General features: G+C 40.2%; 1 protein-coding gene across 1 annotated transcript; it reads left to right on the top strand.

Moving 5' to 3' along the window:
• Positions 1 to 10,620: 10,620 nt before the first annotated feature.
• LOC143416691 (uncharacterized) lies at positions 10,621 to 14,347 on the top strand. The gene is made up of 9 exons (XM_076882165.1): positions 10,621 to 10,703; positions 10,793 to 10,980; positions 11,142 to 11,279; positions 11,441 to 11,579; positions 11,822 to 12,002; positions 12,552 to 12,693; positions 13,171 to 13,314; positions 13,855 to 13,911; positions 14,002 to 14,347. The coding sequence occupies exons 1-9, from the start codon at positions 10,659 to 10,661 to the stop codon at positions 14,345 to 14,347; spliced, it is 1,380 nt and encodes a 459-aa protein (XP_076738280.1). The 5' UTR covers positions 10,621 to 10,658.
• The last annotated feature ends 438 nt before the right edge of the window (positions 14,348 to 14,785 follow it).

Raw genomic sequence — 14,785 nt, 5'->3', positions numbered from 1 at the left:
AGAGCCCATTGTCCTGCAGAGATGTTTGCTGCCGGATACTCGATGGTCGTTTGCATTGTGTGTCTGGCGACACTCTCGATGAAGGACAATGAATGACATCTACCAATTTGAAACCATTATAACAGAGTTCTGGCTGATTGGAGCTGGCTCGGACCTGGTTTATCGAAGAACAAGAAGCGGCTACAGCTGTTCAAAATCCCACAAGGCTGGCCGACATGATAGACGATGGGCAGGGCTGTCAGTACTCAGACTGTGTTTACTATTGAACGCAATATGAATAACATCTTGGAGAAGAAGAACGGGAATTGAGAGAATTGGTGACTAGTGATGGACATTAGACCAACTGTAAAAACTGAATGCAGTTGTTCGCACTAAAACAAAACATTCACCATCTTCACTCATGCGGCTATCTCACTGGCACCAGCTGAAGGCCTGGCAAGTTGAAGCTGACTGGAACAACAAAAATTCTTCCCATGATAACAGGACTGTTGTGAGAACTATTTGTCCCACCTTCAAGGCCACTTGGGTCCACTGGAGACTGTTGACCTTCGCTTAACCAAGCGTGGTGACACTTTCTCTCAGCTGAACATGGGATACACGCACACACATGTACACTGATACTGATATGCACTATCACCCTCCCTCCTCTAAATCCAACGCCTCCTCCCATGCTTACCATCCGATGTGGACAGCGGATCAGCTGGAGGCGTGATCAAAGATTGCAGCGGTCCCAGATCCAGCTGTGCACTCTGGAATACTCTCCCATGTTGCTTGTCTCTGTTTTATTGTGTTATAGTATGATGATATCTGTGCATTAGTGGATTATCCTTTTGTGTTACACATTTCACTGTTTTTTTGGTTTTTTTGCTACCTAGCCTGACCTGTCTCCCCAATGTGATGATGTGTATTGCATGTATGGTTGGCAAGGTCTGTCATCTCGGTTGTGGGCAACTGCAACTGACAAATAAAGGCTATCTCTTCTCATCATCTCATAATCGACAATGATTTTAGGCTTTTTTATCTTTTCATTTCTTCTTTTTTTTTAATATATATTTTTATTAGTTTTTCTGTTTTCACAAATAGTACATAATTACATAACATAATAAAGTGTACAATTCAGAACCAAAAATAAATGAATAAAAATAAATAAATAAATAAATAAACAAAACAAAAACAAACAGACTGATAACTAAGCACAGAACACCAGCTCAGTTCCATCTAAAAAATAAATAAATAAATAAATAAAGAGAGAATACAATACAGTACAATACCTGTGGTCCCAGTAGTACGTTGCAGTTTGAACACTCAAGAGAATCCTTGTGACATAATATTAGAAACATTAGGTTCCACATAATTCAAGTATGGTTCCCACACCTTAAAGAGTTGATCTGTTTTTGAGTGCAGTATACATGTAAGATATTCCAATGGCACTAGATCCAACACTACTCTTTGACAACCTTTAATAGTTCGTGCTTTTTCATAAATTCATTGGAGTAGTATATTCTTCCTCGCCGCATAGGTGAGAACACAGTACAATCTCCTATTATTCTTGGATATTAACCGCCGGCTGGGGAGACTCAGTATGAGAGACAGAGGGTCCATCTCCAATTCACAACCGAAAATCTTCTCCATTTCAGATAACACATTAGACCAATATTCTTGCAATTTCAAACATGACCAGAAGCTGTGAGTTAGGGTACCAATTTCTGTCTTACATTTGAGGCACATGGGTGAAATGGTAGGATTATATTGATGTCTGCGAGATATGGATATATGCATTCTGTGTATGATTTTTAACTGTATATCTTTTCATTTCTAATTATTGACTCTTGCAACAATATCAAAATTATTTAGAAATACCCAAATTACCGTAGTTTGAGTTGAATTAATTGAAACTGACAAAAAATGTTGCTGTTTTTATATATTTGTTAACAGTTACTTCCTGTCATTGATACTTAGAAGCTGAAGCACTGGCTGGGGCACCATTTCAAACAGTCACACTGACACATCGAATATCTGAGTGATACTTGGTTTACCTATGGACATGAATCAGAACAGTGATTCCATTATTTCTTTCAGATTCCATTTTTATTATTATTTTAAGATTGTCTTTCCAGTTAAAGACACAAATGACATGTAGTTTGGGTCTGTTTGTTGAACATTTCAAGATGACCCTTAGTTTGATGCCAATAGAAGACTCATACACTGATCTGCCTGATTAAAGCATTTTCTGCACTGCAACTTTAAAGGACTTTTGCAGCGAGGAATGCTGCAAAAGTCCGAGACCTCTACATTGGAGAGACCAAACAGCCACTTCACAAGCGCATGGCACAACATAGAAGAGCCACATAGAAAAGCCACCTCCACAGGACAAGACTCAGGAGTCCATCTGCATCTTAAGGATAAAGGACACTCTTTTGAGGATGTCAATGTTCACATTTTGGACAGAGAGGACAGATGGTTTGAAAGAGGAGTGAAAGAAGCCATCTATGTCCACTGTGAGCGACCATCTTTGAACAGAGGCAGTGGTTTACGACACCAACTGTCTGCCATCTATAATCCAGTTTTGAGTTCCGCCTTAACGCCCACTCACATCCTGGGCCATCTGACCACAGGAATTCGCATGATAAGGTGGGGCCAGGTTTCACAACGAGCTCATCCGAAACTCTGGCTGATTGGGACCCACACCCAGTTTCACACCTTGGCTCAGGCGATTAGAGGATCATCAGGGGGTCCTTTTGTCCCTCTGTGGTGGGATACTCCCACTAGGTTTATATCTGGGACTCTCCACCATTTGACCTTAGAACTGAAGAAGCTTCTCGGATGAGAGGTGAAACGTCTTCAAGCAACTTAAAGAAGTCCAGACGCTTTTCTTTGCAAGCTCCTTAGACTACGATGACCTGGATGACTGAGAACCTTCACAGACACTTCTGCTTTCCTTTCTAACAGGTAAGATATTTTTCCTGTTTTAGTATGTTTACTTGTCTTCACGTAATCTTGTAATCTGCTCAGATAAAAAAAACTGTGAGGACAGCTAAACCAGTCAGTCAGCAGCCTTGGGTGCAACACATTCCAAAGTAACGTGTTACTGTAATCAGATTGTATTTTTCACTAAAGCAATAATATATTTTACTGTTCTAAATTTAGTAATAACATATATAGTTACAATGTTGTTACTAAGGTTTTTAAATTGTTTGAAAACTAAAATTTAAAAAAATTAAGCAAAACGTTTTTGGGTTTTTTCCCCACCATAGTTGCACTGTAACCAGCTGATGTCAGGAGGAAAGGGGTGGAACAACCTTAATCCTCATGAAATTTTCATGTGGATATCATTTCTGAAAACGTGTTTGGGCTTATCAGTAAATTCACACGTACTCCAAATATCATGATCTAAAGTTAAAATTTAACCATGTATAACCAAATTGGAGCATAAAAGCATCACATCATAGCTTCAACAGCACAACTCCCATTTAATGTATACGATGCAGTGTAACATAAACAAGCATTGGCGTCCTGGATGCTCTTTTTATTTTCTGATAACTCACTGATCAAGTGTGAGACAAGTAACTATTCAAGAAAAGCATGAGTGGTCATCATTTTACTGTTTGATATTTGGGTAATTTTCTAGCTATGATTGGGACAGAATGGTTTTCTGATAAAGTAAGACTTTAACATTCCTGAATGTAGTTTACGGCTGGAAAATGAAGAAATGGCATCAGCCTTTTTTTTCAGCCTCAGTTTTGTATGATAAGACAATTAAACATATCACATTCATAAAGAAACTTTCTACTTTCTCTGAATGATTTCACATATCCTCGTTGGGACTTTTTAAGGTTAAAGTAAAAGTAAGGTAAAAGTTACTGACTTGGAAAGTGTGTGGACAAAAAAGCAGAAGGGCTGACTTTCTCCATCCTGTCTTTCAAACGGTATCCATCTCAGGGTGAACTGGCCTGGTCCAGTTGTACTCAGAATTGTATTATACGGTCCAGCGATCAGCAGCTCAGAGATGTTTCAACAAAAAGAAAAGCAAAAGATTCATTAACTTAATTTTCAAAGCCTCCTCAACTACAAACAAAGTGTTTTTCTGTGAAATAGCACTACATCTCTTCTTTTCTCCTGCGATCTGAGTAATTTGACTCTTGTGTTGTCCTCGGGATTCCCATATACTTGTTTGCCATTCACCTAGGGGTCATTTTTGACCCGAGGACAACACAAGGGTTTTTTAAGCACATTTATGTATGGCTAAGTTAATGAGCTAGGTTTTACTAGTGTACTTTTGCTATTCATTTATATAAAAAAAATAGCAGTATGGTGAGCTGGTTGTTAGCACTGAAGGTCCTGACTTTGACTCCACCATCTGGCATTCTGCTCCCGTGTGTGAGTTCTCTCTGGTTAGTGCGGCTTCCTCCCACAGTACAAAGACAAAAAGTCAGTGGGGTTAGGTTAACTGGTGAATCTAAGTTGCCCATAGGTGTGAGTAAATGCTAAAGGTTGTCAGTCTCTCTGTGTTAGCCCTGCATCAGGCAGGTGTACCCTGTCTCTCGCCGTATTGTGGCTAATGAGAAGCAGAGGATGATAGATGCATTAAAGTACTATTAAACGTAAAAAGCATTTGATTTCTCATTAGGTTAAATGTGTGTCTCTTGATATATGTTGCTGTATTTGTATATATCTGACCGTGTTACGCTCGTATGTGTCTTGTTAAACCTATATTGTGTGCCAGTGCAGGACTGATGCACAGATTAAACACAAAGCAACTGATAGAATCTTGACTTGATAAGTTGACAGAAACATGACAGGAACCCACTGATGTGTGAATGTATTTCTTGTCTAACCTGAAACAGTAGTACATAGTAGTTAACCTTACTGTAACATGTAACTTGTGTGTTTTTCTTTGACTTACGTGGAGCTTTGTGCATATATATATATATATATATATATATATATATATATTACTTTTAAAATGTATTCCATTACAGATTACAGAATACATCCCCTAAGATGTATTCTGTAACGTATTCCGTTACGTTACTCAATGAGAGTAACGTATTCTGAATACTTTGCATTACTTAACAAATTATCATGCATTTTACAACTACGTGAATGTACTATTGCTGTGATTTATTACTGTTACTGAAGGTCCGCGGCTCCGAACCATAGTAAAGGGACCTCTGACTAATATGGGTTCCGTGTCGGGCTCGTAGCCGAAAACTAGCTTTACTTTGTTGTCTGGGTCAACTCTGCTTGCGAGAGACAGAGAGAGGCGTTGAAAGGCTGCTCCAACGGAACTTATTGTTTCGGAGGAAAACACGAACACGGTGTACAGTCGAGTTTTAATCTCTCACCGAGGAAACACGCAGAGCGAGAGCGTCACCCTGTAACCATGGCAACCGCAACGGTGCCGCCTGGAACTACAGAACGTAGCTGTCAAACAAAACCCAAACAGTCCTGATCCGCGACAATATGAAACAGGAAAGTACCGCAGTGTAATCCATTTATTTCAACAAAGTAACTGTATTCTAAATACCACCTTTTTAAACGGTAACTGTAACGGAATACAGTTACTCATATTTTGTATTTTAAATACGTAACGGCGGTACATGTATTCCGTTACTCCCCAATATATATATATATATATATATATATATATATATATATATATATATATTAGGGGTGCAACAATACACAAAATTCACGGTTCGATATTTTTTCGACACAAAAAAATTTTCATGCCTTTTTAATTTGTCATTTATTAAAATTATAAATATATATTTTAACTCAAAAGTAGAGTTTTTAAATTTAACCCTAACCCTTGTGCGCGTTTTTTATTTTGACAGCGAATGCGCACCTGCGGACCACTTATGTGCAGCCCTGGTTATTTAGCTCGTCATATTGCAGCCACAGAAATTATTTTGTCCATGAAACCATAAAGCTGCACTTTCTTTTTGCCTTATAGTCTGATTTGTCATAACTTCTCCGTTTTGTGGTAAGCTTTTCTTTGGCTGTCACTTCTTCACCCTGACCTGTCTTATTTGGCTCAGCAGAACTGAAATATATATCCTGCTGCTTTTACACGGCGCACTCACATAAGCTCAGCGATTCTCTCGATCAACCTCTCACATGTTTAAGCTGCGGGAGATTTCACTTGTCATGTTTGCATAGTAAGCTAACGATTGATAAGACGATGTCAGAGGAATTGGTGCGCAAATTATCATCACTCACAGATCAGTGCTGTCGCTCTCTATACACAGTTCGCGCGATTGCAAAGTAAAAGCAAAAAAACAAGCGCAAATTCAAACGCGATTTCAATATGTCACATATTGACAGTGGCCCACTGATGCCAATGACATAATTACCCAGATACATTTCCGAGAGAATGCAAAACCATTGACATATATTTTTCCTTCCTACGATAGCCCGACGGGCAGGGAAGAGATAGATTTTGGTAGCCCGACTGGAAAAATCGCTAGCTCCGGGACGTCGGGCTAGCGATATTGCGAGCCCTGTATCTGATTGAGGAATCACTCATCTTTGGAAAAGAGAGTTTATTACAGAGAAATGGCTCTTTCCAAAATAAAAGCTATACTATCCGCTTCTTCTGGGCTATATTCTCAGCAGCATATTAAACATATCAGGTCCCCATAAGGAGAATCATGTGCTAACGGCTGTCTAAATGACTCGGGTAAAGTTTGTAGCATGCGTGCTTGTTGTTTTTGTCTGCTTCCACTTGTCTTTGCACTAGGATGATGTCGGCGTAAATGTGCAGTCATATTCGTCGTGTTCCCACTAGTGTTTTCAGGTTAATCTCGTTGAAATGACGTTAACGCCACAACACGGCAAATCTCCGTTAACGAGCTACCGCCGATCGCCCCGTGCATGGGGCTAGACGGCCAACACGTTAACGAGCTAACTGCGCTAACACACTAGCTCCCACCCATGTAATTGAGCATTGCGTGGCACATCCAACATACTGTTTTACTTTAGTCCATGACTCGCTTACCTTCAGGGTCATACGTCACATGAAAAGCAAAATAATTCCAAACGCCAGATCTGAATGAGGGTGGGGGAGGTTCAATTTGCCATGTTGCAAGGAGAGCTTAACTTCTGTCTCGCTAGCTTGCCCTGCGCTCTTCCTTCTGACTATGCTGTCTGTGTTGAGCGCTCAGTGGATCTGCGCTCGACAGTGCAGCCTAGGCGGAGTAGTCGAACGCAGATTCACTGAGTGCTCAACACAGACAGCATCGTCAGAAGGAAAGTTGATAAAATAAATTACAAATGTTGTATTGTTCGATACATATGCGTACCGAACCGAAAGCACTGTATCGAACGGTTCAATATCGATACGAATATTGTTGCACCCCTAATATATATATATATATGTATATGTATATATACATACATATTTAATATACATATATATATACATACATATACATATATATATATATATATGTAGGGTTTCACTTTTCTCTCTCTTTTCGCTTTGTCTCAGAATGGGAAGGGTTTGAACACAAAGAGAGGAGTTTGAAACCGACGAATAAAACAAAATGTCCACAAGAAAACCTAGAAATCACAAAATAGTCCAAAACAAAAGTCCATGAAAGGCAGTGGAGCAGAGGAAACAGTCTGTAAGTATTTCAGGGTGGCAACCATAACTCCAGGCGAAGAAAGTTCAAAAGCACCACTCAGGAGGCCGACCCGGAGGACAGCTGCACAGGAGATTATAAAGTTCAGGGGGCCGACGGCTCAACAGTCCATGAATGAACAGTCCATGAATGAACAGGGGGCCGACCGCGGAGCCAGCGGTGGCAACGAAGCAGGTCAGGAGGCTGGCCATGCCGGCGAAGAAGTCCAGTCTGGAAGGTGGCCGCTGATGGCAGGACCAGGCAGGGCAGGACCAGGAGGTGGCGCCACAGATGGAACAGAAGGAGGCTGGACGGGCTCCTCGGGCCCTCCAGCTGACGAGGCACGAGGCTTGTGCGGTTCTCTTGAACCCCCAGCTGACGAGGAAGGCTGCTGGAGGGGCTCTCCTGGGCCTCCAGCAGGAACAGGCAGCTGGTGCGGTTCTCCTGAACCCCCAGCTGACGAGACAGACACAGAGCCAGCAGGTACGGAGACCTCTGGCTGAAGGGATGCTAACTGAAGCTGCACAGGGCACACAGGCGGCTCAGGATGCAACAGCTGGGGATGTGCAGTGCATATTAACAGTCTGTCCGGAATTTATTAGAGAGATGCGGTCCCCTTCTGGCTGAATAAGCTCACTGGAGCTTCCAGCAGAGGATGGAAGTGACTGAGCAACTGACTGAACTGGTGAAAGAGCTAATGACTGAACTGGAAACAGAACTGATGCCTGAGCAGGTAGCAGAGCTGACAACAGAGCTAAAGACTCAGCTAGAGACTGGAGCAGAGTGGTGGTTGTTGTAATGAAGTTTGTGGTGGATAAGCATTAAGCTGAACTAGTTCTCCTAAGCCTCAAGGAAAACTGCTGGACGGGCTCACTTGAGCCTCCAGCGGAAACAGAGGACCGGACCACAATGTTGATGTCACTTCCACCAGGATCTCAAGCCTCAATGACATTACTGCTGGAAGATGTATTGATGAATTTTCATATCACAAAACGGTGGACAGAGCTACAGACTTTTAAAGTAGATTATAGGGCTTTCCCCTGCAATTCTGGAGAACCTAAAATTCTCTAAAAACTATCTTCCATTATTTTAAATTAATTACTTTATTTTTTATTTTTATTACTTTATTATTAAACCACTTTCACCTCCTGACAATATCCTAGTTTAGTGCAGTTTAGCAGCAGTCCATCCCCAACATATACAGCGTGGGTAGGAAAATGCTTCTGCATTCTGAGTCACCTGAAGATTTGCCAAGCTAAAATCTGGTTCCATGAACTCACCAGGACTTCTCTGAAATACACCTGTAATATATATGGATATGTAGATAATTCTGCCATGAAAGAGAACAGGGATTTACAGCCAAAGAGCGAAGCAGCATCCTTTCCCAACCCCCCCGGAAGGAGCTGTAAGCTTTAAGATTTAGATTTAGTGAACTGAACAGGCCCTGTGAGCATGAGTGAAACAGTTAAAAAAGGCTTTTTTTCCTCTTAACTTTTTGCTTTCACACCTCTTTAATCTGATTATTTCCTCTCTCCAAAGGTAGTTAAAAACTCCCTGGCAGCTGTCCCCGAGGAGATTCTCCTAGAGACCTAGAGACCCACAAAATATTGTGAGGCCATCGTGGTTGATGCACCTCTGCAACATCACATGCAAGTCAGGAATACTGGCTTTTGATTGGAAGCAAGTGAAAGGAGAAGGCGATCAGCTTTCTGTTTATCTAATTCCAGGCAAATGGCTCATTTGGTTACAGCTGTCACCAGCTGAGATCATCCAGGCAAAAGTAGGGTTATTTCCTTGTTTTGCCTGTTTGAGGAGGAAGATTTTTCCATTGGCTATACATTTTGCATACACATTAGTTCGTAGCCATAAAGTGTAAAAACAACAGCTCTCTGTTTGATTCACAGTCAGCTGAGCTCTTCACTGTAATCCAGATCTGATAACAACTCTCTGAACAGCTCTGCGGACCGGATAGGAAACTGTGAGTACGACACACTGATAATCCTTTATTTAGAAATGAAATGTACAGCAAACATTGAGTATAATGCTAGCGTAAGACTTTAATGTGATTTTCTAAAGATTCTGATTTATTAGATCAGTTAATGTAATATACTAAATAAATGTTTCTATGACTGTTGCTGGCTTCACAGTGTCCTGAGAGATGATTTACTTGGGAGATGTTTAAGGTCATCACAGAGTAAACAGAAATATCTTGCAAAGTTAACCAATGAATGCAAATTACTTTGTTGAAAAGGTCCTAATGTTTCCAACTTTCCTGCAAGACACAACAGAAAATTTCAGTATTTTGAATGTGCTGTTTATATTACAATGCCTGGAATTCATACAGGTTACCCAAATACCAGCACTAGGACAAACAAGCTTAAACCATTTAGCAGCAGTTTGCAGAATGGGAAATATCCATTGCGGTTTGGCACGTTTCACCTCTTAAGGAAAGCATATTAGAATGCATATATTCCCACATGCATCCAAATGTAAACAACATACATTAATGAAGCATGGAGGTTCAACCCTCTGTGATCTGTTGTGCACAGAAATCCCTGATTTCTAGTCTGATTTTCTAGTCTTTGGCTTGGAAGGAAATTGGTTTGGAAACATATTTGGCGATGCTTCATCTCCTGCTTTGTGTTTGTGTAGCAGTCCCGTCACAAACCTGTCCATTATGCTAACAGTGTCCAAGAGTTCTTTTTTTTTTCGTAACGCGCCTCCCCTGTAATGGCTCTGGGCCCCCCTTAGGGGGCGGGCCCCACACTTTGGGAACCTCTGTTCTAATAGGCGTTTCCTCATTCCAGGTAATTTTCTGGTTTACAAACTGAATCAACTTCCATGTGGGAAAAAACATCAGACAAAAGGACAGAGAGTGAAAGTGAGGCTGTCTTTGGAAGTACAGGTGTTCATGTTGACAGTGATTTCTGCCTTTGTAGAGAGAGACACACATTCATCATGTTGCTCTCTGAGACATCTTTGGTGCTGCTGATGGTTTGCGGCACTCAGGCTTCACATTTTTTAGGCACAGTCATGACCTACTACCCAAAGGACACTTTTGCAGATGGATCTGTCACAGTGAGTACATTTTCTTTCTTAAAATAATATACTTACTTTTAAAAATCTTACAAGACCTAAGTGAACACTTTGTGGCTGTAAATTTAAAGGTGACTCTTCGGTATAAGTTGAACTTCCACGACTGCACATCTGATAACATATGGAGTTGCCTCAGTGGTGATTGTGGGACTGGAACCTACACACTACATGTGGTAAAACAGGAGAGCAGCGGAGACTGGTGTCAGAGAGAGGGAATCATGACTCGACGGGTTTCCAGCAACGCTCTGTTCGAGCTTTGGTGAGTGTACAACAACAGGAAAAGTAATTTAAGTGTGACAAAAAAAATTCCCCAAAACATCAGCAACTTCACTAATCATAATCTTTTTGGTGACTCATAACTAATAATTTACTAAAACATGTTGTCTTCAGAGTTTGAACTGAACTGAATTTTCTATCAAGGTTGAATAGTGGTAACTGGATATCAAACATCAATAACGTCATATCATGGAGAGCTGTGACTCGGGTGGAACTGAGGAACCGGTCCGACACCGGCAAAGCCAACACATCACCTCAGACCACCATCCTACCAGCTGTGGGGTAAGCCCACTTAATGTGTGTCTATGTTTGTATTCTTATATATTTCATATTTTACATTCATCCCTTTCATATTAAAATGTATTTAACAAAGTATTTATCACCCGTTCGTTACATTAAAATGAATACAGCAACTAGAGCTACAATCTTTGTTTGTCTCTCAGAGTTCCTTCAAACTGTCAGAGAGATTTCAGCCTGTTGATGTTTGACCCTGATGGAGACGAAGTTAAATGCAGATATGGAAACTCTGCACTCTCAGAGTGTAACCCCTGCACTCCACCGTCTGTCCTCAGCCTCTCATTGGTGAGCAATGACTGTTACTCTCATGTCAGATGAGACAGGCAAAGACTAAAAGCTGGCACAGACAGTCATGCAATAATGTGATGGGAATGTTTTAATTGAATTACAATTGATCTAAATTTTGTAGAAGTGAAAGTTTATCCAAAACAAACAACAACTACATTTTTTTATATCCTTGAATTGAATTGCATAACAGAAAACATTTTGGTTATTTTAACTTCAAGCCCATTTTCGTCCTCTTGCAGTCGTCTTGTACTCTGTCATTCAGCCCCACCAGCAGCAGTAATGAAGGTTCGTATGTAGTACAGCTGGTGATGGAGGACTTCCCCAGACAGACCATCACTCTGACTCAAACCAACGGGACACAAACAACAATAACTACCAACGATGCCATCAGCAAAATACCGATTCAGTTTGCTTTGAAAGGTACCTATATACGTTTCATTATCTTACAATGAAAGCACTAAAGAGCTGCTGACGATGAACTTAGTGCTCGGCCTGATGTACAGAGATGTTTGACCACCAATGTAATCAAGACTGATTCTCTGGACCAACAAATATTAATCTGTCCAGCAGATATTTGTCATGGCTGTTGAAGATAAGCAGGAATAGTGGACCTGAGAGCTGAACTCGAGGAGGCAAAGTGAACTCAAAACATGCGGCATTATTGTAAGATTGCAGACAGAACAGAAAACTAACTAATCTCGGAAAGCAAAACTAACAGGCAGGCAAGTTGGCTAACAGAACACACAGTGTCGTATGAGGGAACACAGAGAAGTGGCACCAGGGCAGGCACAGAACAGAAACCAAACAAATGGCAAATCTTAATGAAAGACACAAACAGAATAAACAAGAACATAAAATATTATAAATAAACAAAACACAAAGTCATCAGACTCATGACTATGACAAAATTTACCTTGGATCATCTTTGCATCCTGTGAGAATCACCTTAACTTCTCTGTATTCTTCCAGTTGATCCTGCAGTGCCATCCTGCACAGAAGGACTCTTTCTGCCCAAGTTTCTTCCTCCAACACCAGCCAACGGAGCTCAGCTCTACAACAATGTCAGTCAGACTCTGGAAATTAACATCAATGCAGAGGCACTTAACTCCACGTAAGTAAAAACGAAAAAAAAAAAAAAGACTTTGCCTGAAACGGTAAAATATTTATTTCAGGGCAGCCTCTAGGTAGATATAAAATATAGTCCTACAAGTCATGAATCTAATAGAAATGAGTGATGTGCAAATCTAAAATATGTTTCAGGTTATTAAGTTACATATCTGACCAGATCTTTAGTAATATAAAACTCCAGTGCTGATGTACAAGATTACAGTCAGGTGTCAATTTAGACGACACAGTAAGTGAAACACAGCCAAAACCATACAGATTTAAGGACATAAATACTTAAAGATTAGGTAAAACAACAATAATAAACATTGAAAGTTACCAACAAGAAACATTTCCATCGTTGGTTGGTTTGAGAAAAAAACATGACTAGATAAAAGAAACAAAAGAAACATGCTCCTTTTGCAGACGTGGAGATTTTGGGAAAAGAAAATTTACAAATTTTGGATTTTTGTGTTTGTTGAAGGATCTCTGAGCTGCTCTACAGCGGGCCGTACAATTTAATCAGTAGTACATCAGGACCTGGACAGTTCATCCTGAGATGGACACCATCTGAAAGTGAAGATGGACAAACCCTCCCCATCTGTTTTGTTGTCCAGGCAGTTTTCAGGTCAGTCTCATGTTTCATACTCTGTAGAAAGTTATAATATTTTTTTATCTTTTGAGATTACAGTTGTTGTCAGAAGGCAACATATAAACCAGGAACCTTCCATGTTTTGAAAACATGCTCGATTAAAATACAAAGTGTCCTTGGTTAAGTAACTTGAAGTTGTCATGTGATTGAAGGGTTATATAATGAAACATTAAACTTTATCATGATTTGCCTTGGCATCGCTCAATCACGTTATTTTCTAAAAAGGCTTTAAGTCTTTTTTTTTTGTCATATTTGTTGTGTTTTGATCAAATTTATCACATTTACCTTGAAAACATTTTGGCTTCGCTGATCTTTTACACAACCATTTTTACTGAAATAATTACATTCACTTCTCAAGAGCAGTTTTTACCAAACCATCAGATTTCCATTTATTGTTAACTTTTCTTTTTGAGTGCAGTGTGTCTGTGTGAATTTTGTCTTGTGATCATCATCAGAATCCCTTAAGGAGTGTTGAACAGGTATATTTGAAAAAGAAACTTGCACTTATTTCTGCAGTGGGACCAAGTATCACTCAGAGCTTCGATGTGTCGCTGTGACTGTTGCAAATGGTGAGTAGAGTCCTTCACCATTTCAGCCACATTTAAATCTAATTTACTGGATCAGTGTAACTGAGCTATAACCTCTAATTCTGACTGTTCATAGGACCAATAATAACCACAACAACTACCACCAGTACTCCAACTACTGTACCTGCAACAACTACCACCAGTACTCCAACTACTGTACCTGCAACAACTACTACCAGTACTACAACTACTCCAACTACAACAACTACTACCAGTACTACAACTACTGTACCTGCAACAACTACTACCAGTACTACAACTACTCCAACTACTACCACTACTCCAACTACTACAACTACTCCAACTATTACCAGTACTACAACTACTCCAACTACAACAACTACTACCAGTACTACAACTACTCCAACTACAACCACTACTCCAACTACTACCACTACTCCAACTACTACAACTACTACTAGTACTCCAACTACTCCAACTACAACAACTACTACCAGTACTACAACTACTCCAACTACTACTAGTACTACAACTACTCCAACTACTACCAGTACTACAACTACTCCAACTACAACAACTACTACCAGTACTACAACTACTCCAACTACTACTAGTACTACTACTAGTACTACTACTACTCCAACTACAACAACTACTACCAGTACTACAACTACAACAACTACTACCAGTACTACAACTACTCCAACTACTACTAGTACTACAACTACTCCAACTACTCCAACTACTACTCCAACTACTCCAACTACAACAACTACCACGAGTACTCCAATTACTACACCTACATCAACTACACCCAGTAAACCATCATGTGAGTATGAATGAAATGAGGTGATGTTTACTTAGCTACTTTGTCTTAGTGCAGGATATATTACTCTCAC

This window comes from Maylandia zebra, linkage group LG3 (assembly GCF_041146795.1).
Source record: "Maylandia zebra isolate NMK-2024a linkage group LG3, Mzebra_GT3a, whole genome shotgun sequence".
NCBI lineage: Eukaryota > Metazoa > Chordata > Actinopteri > Cichliformes > Cichlidae > Maylandia > Maylandia zebra.
This window is presented reverse-complemented; position numbering and strand designations above follow the sequence as displayed.

What these genes read in the sequence shown, in the direction of transcription:
- LOC143416691 (XM_076882165.1), top strand. Translation starts at nt 10,659, where the DNA reads ATGACCTACTACCCAAAGGACACTTTTGCAGATGGATCTGTCACA. An exon ending in GTTGTCCAGGCAGTTTTCAG is followed by an intron (nt 13,315 to 13,854) that starts GTCAGTCTCATG and finishes TTATTTCTGCAG; the next exon opens with TGGGACCAAGTATCACTCAG. An exon ending in GTGACTGTTGCAAATGGTGA is followed by an intron (nt 13,912 to 14,001) that starts GTAGAGTCCTTC and finishes GACTGTTCATAG; the next exon opens with GACCAATAATAACCACAACA.